Source organism: Crocuta crocuta, unplaced genomic scaffold (genome assembly GCF_008692635.1).
Source record: "Crocuta crocuta isolate KB4526 unplaced genomic scaffold, BGI_CrCroc_1.0 scaffold77, whole genome shotgun sequence".
NCBI classification, from domain to species: Eukaryota; Metazoa; Chordata; class Mammalia; order Carnivora; family Hyaenidae; genus Crocuta; species Crocuta crocuta.
The window spans coordinates 170,555-175,981 of NW_027532172.1; the positions used below are offsets into that span (position 1 = coordinate 170,555).

Consider the following 5,427-nt stretch of genomic DNA (forward strand, 5'->3'; position numbering starts at 1 on the left):
AGCAGGGCGGAGGGGGGGAGTGGGGGGGAGGGGGGACGGTTGCTTCTCCCTCCCCTCCGTGCTCCCTCAAAAGTCCTCGGCACAATTTGGGCAAGAGCAGACTCAATTAAAATGCACAAATGTACATAGTCTTGGACCTAGTAATTCCACTGCCGCGGATTCAGGCCGCTTGGAAAAGTGAGCTAAGATTTGCGGGCACGTAGACGGGCTTTGGTTAGGGAGGGCCTGGCTCTGCCACAGGACATCCAGCCTTTGAGGAAGGTGGGTGGAGGTAACTGGGGCCTTAAAAGGAGCTTCAAGACATTTTGCTAGATGAAAAACTGAAGATAGAAATTTAAAAAAAAAACATTGTGCAGACACACAGATGTGGGCATACACACTTTTGTGCTGAGAAATATAAAAATGAAATTGATCATCATTTTGGAAAGAGGTGGGAAGAGAAGTTTCTACGTTTTTGCTTTCTTTCTTCTTTTAGCTTTTTCTGTACTGTGCGGTTTTCTCACTTGGGACATGTGCATGTGTATATATGTTTAATGTCAGCAGAGGATTATGGGACATCTGGAGTTTCTTCTCTGCATCCCTCAGTGTTTAACTCCACATACAAAGGCAGTCACACGGAAAAGGTCAGTGATAAAGCGAGTATAGAATAAAATCCCATTTTATTTTTAACATCCCAGGTAATAAGAGACTGGATTTAGAGAAATCAAAACAATAGCAGACATTATTTCCGGATGGGAGTGATTACTGTCTTCTTTGGGCTTCTCAGTACTTTTCCAATTACATATTCTGCATTAATGTTTGCATATCTCTTGTAATCAAATACAAATAAACAGATGGACAACACTGTGAATGTATTTAATGCCAATGAGTTGCACAGTTTGAAGTGGTTACAACAGTACGTTTTGTGTATTTTACCGTGTTGGTTATTGCAAAGTCACTTTCCTTTAAGGGACAGTGGGGATCTGTAATCTGGCAGATGACCCAACTACTGCTGATCGCTGATTGGAGGATTCCTGACTGACGCATTTAAGATATCATTTCTTTTTTTAAAAAAATTTTTTTAACGTTTATTTGAATTTTGAGACAGAGAGAGACAGAGCTTGAGCGGGGAGGGGGAAGGGAGGGGATGGGGGGCAGAGAGAGAAGGAATCACAGAATCGGAAGCAGGCTCCAGGTTCTGAGCTGTCAGCACAGAGCCCCACATGGAGCCCGAACTCACGAACCTCGAGATCATGGCCTGAGCTGAAGTTGGCCACCTAACTGACTGAGCCACCCAGGCGCCCCTCAAGTATCATTTCTTTGTTTTTTTTTTTTTAAATGTTTTATTTATTTCTAGGAGAGAGAGAGACAGCATGAGCAGGGGAGGGTCAGAGAGAGAGGGAGTCACAGACTCTGAAACAGGCTCCAGGCTCTGAGCTGGCAGTCAGCACAGAGCCCAACGCGGGGCTCGAACCCACGAACCGCGAGATCATGACCTAAGTGAAAGTCGGACGCTTAACCGACTAAGCCACCCAGGCGCCCCTCATTTCTTAAGAACTAAAACTGTAATGCAGTTAAGTCTCTGTTTGGTGATGTGGGAGTTAGCATAAGGTATTTGGAGCCTGCTGCCTTGCTCTCTCTTTTTTTAAATGTTTATTTATTTTTGAGAGAGAGGGAGCGCACAAGCCGGGGAGGGGCAGAGAGAGATGGAGACACAGAATCTGACGCAGGCTCCAGGCTCTGAGCTGTCAGCACAGAGCCTGACGTGAGACTCAAACTCGTGAGCAGTGTGATCATGACCTGAGCCAAAGTAGGATCTTTAACTGACTGAGACACCCAGGAGCCCTTTGCTTTGTTTTTTTAAAGGTGAGACGAGAGGCTAAGGGAGATGAGAGGCTATTCTTTCCAAATCAAGTTCTGGACCTTCCATGTATTCACTTGAGGCCTATGTACTACTTAAAGTGACAATGCTACTATGTATCACATTCAAAAACGAGAGAAAAGTTGTAAGTCCTGACAAGCATTTTCATCCAGGGCCAGAGGAAGATGGCCCACACTCAAACACAAAGCTTAAAAGGATAGAAGGAAACACAAATGAAATGGTTTCAGTTACAACAATAGTTTTGCTTGTTCAGTAAGCAAATTACTTGGACATCAGGGAAGTAAAAAACCCAACTCATGGGAGCCCCAAGTGTTACAGCACTGGTAGATCAGGGTTTTCAGTGCATCCTGTGCGACTATTTTCTCTTACCAAACCCTCAGAACAGACTGGCTGAGACTCAACATTTCACGCTGAGAAAAACCAAACCTTGCTACTATTCTACTTCCAGTAATGAAGGCATCAGGAGTGAGCCCAAGAGAAATGAAACTAATGTCCATACAAAGACTTATGCCAGTGTTCACAGCAGCTCCTCATTAGGGCTCCCAACTGAAAACAACTGAGATGTCCATTCACAGAGGAGTAACAAAATCAAACTTATTTATACAATGGAATAACACTTAGCATAAAAATGAAGTACTTTTATACCCAACATAAGGAAGAATCTCAAACACATTATGCTTGTTGGACGAATTCTAGCTCACGGGGCACCTGGGTGGCTCAGTCGGTTGGGTATCCGACTTCAGCTCAGGTTCATGGTTCATGGGTTCCAGAATGGCATTGGGCTCTCTGCTGACAGTTAGGAGCCTAGAGCCTGCTTCAGATTCTGTGTCTCCCTCTCTCTCTGCCCCTCCCCCTCTAGCGCTCTGTCTCTCAAAAATAAATGTTAAAAATTTTTTAATAAAAAAAATTAAAAATTAAAAGAAGAACTCTAGCTCAAAAGAATGTATGTAGTATAATTCCATGTATATTAAGCTTTTATAAAAGATTAACCTGTAGTGAGAGAAAACAGATTTGGAGTTGCCTGAGGGGTACGATGGGGGAGGGGATTAACTGGGAAGGAGAACAAGGGACTTTGTAGGGATGGACTGTTCTAGATCTTGATTGTGGGGGTGATTATGTAGGCATGTAAATGTGATGATATTCATCAAAGAGTACAATTAAAATGAGTGCTTTTACTGGGTATTCATCAAAAAGCACAATTAAAATGAATGCATTTTACTGAGTGTAAGTTATACCTCAATAGGATACACCTTATTTCTTTTTCTTTTGTGAAGTGGGCTCCATGTCTAAAGTGGGCTTGCACTCACTACCCTAGGATTAAGACTTGCATACTAGGGGCACCTGGGTGGCTTAGTCGGTTAAGCATCCAACTCTTGATTTCCACTCATGTCACCATCTGGAGGTTAGTGGGATCAAACCTCGCTATCAGCACAGAGCCTGCTTGGGATTCTCGTTCTCCCTCTCTCTCCTTTATCCCTCCCCAACTGGTGTTCACACATGCACACTCTCTCTCTCAAAATAAATAAACCTAAAAAAAAAAAAAAAGTCGCAGGCTCCACCGACTAAGCCATCCAGGAGCCCCAACAGAATAGATTTAAATTTTTTCCAAATGCAATTGACATGTATTTCATATAATGGCACCATTGACCCAAAACTGAAAAACTAGTAAGTACTGATTAGGTTTACAAAACTAGATTATCTATCAAACTTTCAAAATACAGCAATAAAAGAGAACAGAACACCCAACTGCAGGCGAAAACAATCAGGAGCACACCGCGTTTCAGGAAATGGGGTTTTGTAAAACCAGCTTGGCAGACCCGGGGGCCCAAGGCCGGAAAACCCGGAACTGGGCTTGAAAGCCGGAAGTGTGGCAGGAGACCGGATGCAAAGGATGAGGTCGCGCCGCACGCTTCAGGCCCCACCCACAACTGAAAAGTGTGGCCCAGCTCTAGATGCCAAGAGCGCACGCGCATCCCTCGCTCAGCCAATCAGGACGAAGTGAGGCGGGCATTCGGGAGGAAATAGCGTTGTCAAACCGGAAACGTGGTGGTTTACCTACACAACTGCAGACGGCGTCATGGCGGCCTACGAGCAAGTTCAAAAGGGGCCCCTGAAACTGAAAGGCGTTGCGGAGCTCGGCGTGACCAAGCGGTGAGTCCCCAAGAGGACCGCGAAAGCTTGTCTTCTGTCGCCTTAAGCGTCTTCTAGAGTCCCCGAGCTCTTGTCCCCAGATCCGCCCTCACCTCCTCTCCCCCCTTGTCCCCTCCCAGGAAGAAGAAAAAGAAGGACAAAGACAAAGCGAAACTCCTGGAAGCAATGGGAACGAGCAAGAAGAACGAGGAGGAGAAGCGGCGCGGCCTGGACAAGCGCACCCCGGCCCAGGCAGCCTTCGAGAAGATGCAAGAGAAGCGGGTAAGGCGAGTGGGGAAGCTGGGGATGCCCCGCTCAGCGGGTCTGGGTCTCCCGACGTGGATGCAGAGACAGAGCCGGGCGACTCGGAATTGGGGTCAGCCCGGGACGCTCGGAGTGGTGGCGAGCGGTCAGAGAGACCTTAATTCCGGGAGGAAGATGCTCCGTGGGTGAGGAAGAGTCCGAGGAGGGGGAGCGCCTCTGGCTTGAGTGCATGGCAGAGGAGAAAGCTAGAGCTGGCGTCGAAAGGAGGCCAGAGCTGGGGATCGAATTGGGATTTCAGCGCAGTCTTTAATTTGTCTAGTGACCCTGGGCTAATGACTCATTTTGTCTCTGCCTCAGTTTACTTATCTGGAGGGGTCAGAAGAGTGCTTTCACATAAAGAGGGTGGGACCTTTAGATGAAGTCATACAGATAAAGCATTTAGTGCCCCGGACTGTCACAAAGTCAGTGTTCAGTTGACGTTAGCTGTTGATGTTAAATGGTCACTTCTGTGCTGTAAGTTTCCACGAAGTCTGTTTCCGTGATGATTTGTCAGGTTTAAGTAGGTTGTATTTTAAGGTTTCAATAAGTCACTTTTATTTAGTTACTTTTTAATTCTTTTATAGTTGTTTTTTTGCTTTTTGCTTTTAGTTTATTTTGAGAAGAGAGAGAGAAGGGGGAGAAGCAGAGAAAGGGCGAGAGAGCCAGAATTCTAAGCAGCCTCTGCACTGTCAGCACAGAGCCCGATGTGGGGCCCAAACTCCAAAATTGTAAGATCATGACCCGAGCTGAAGCCAAGAGCTGGGTGTTCAACCCACTGAGCCACCCAGGCACCGCAGTAAATCGCTTCTCTTGATGTTAAACACAGTACATCTGGACAGTAGGGGACAGGAGATGTTAGCATAGGATAGATAAGCTCAGCCTGGTATCTGGGGGGAGGGAATAATCAGGTTGGTGGTTCTCGGCGGGGTACCGTTCTGTATCCTGCCTCCACCCTCAACAAGACAGCTGGCAGTGTTTGAAGATACATTTTTGTTCGTTAAAACTTGGTGTGTTGGCGAGGGGTGGGGGTAGTGCTCCTGGCATCTAGTGGGATGAGGCCTGGGATGCTTCTCAGCATCTTACAGTGATTAAGACAGAACCCCCCGTGGCAAAAAAAAAAAAAAAAAAAAAAA

General features: G+C 46.2%; 1 protein-coding gene across 1 annotated transcript in view; it reads left to right on the forward strand.

Annotated features, from left to right (window-relative positions):
* The first annotated feature begins 3,902 nt into the window (after positions 1 to 3,902).
* The window catches only part of FAM32A (family with sequence similarity 32 member A), a 4,954-nt gene continuing 3,429 nt past the window's right edge, over positions 3,903 to 5,427 (forward strand). The window contains exons 1-2 of the mRNA XM_077777206.1: positions 3,903 to 4,012; positions 4,132 to 4,273. Of these exons, the coding sequence (XP_077633332.1) occupies positions 3,939 to 4,012; positions 4,132 to 4,273 (216 nt within the window). The 5' untranslated portion in view covers positions 3,903 to 3,938. The remainder of the gene's footprint in view (positions 4,013 to 4,131; positions 4,274 to 5,427) is intronic.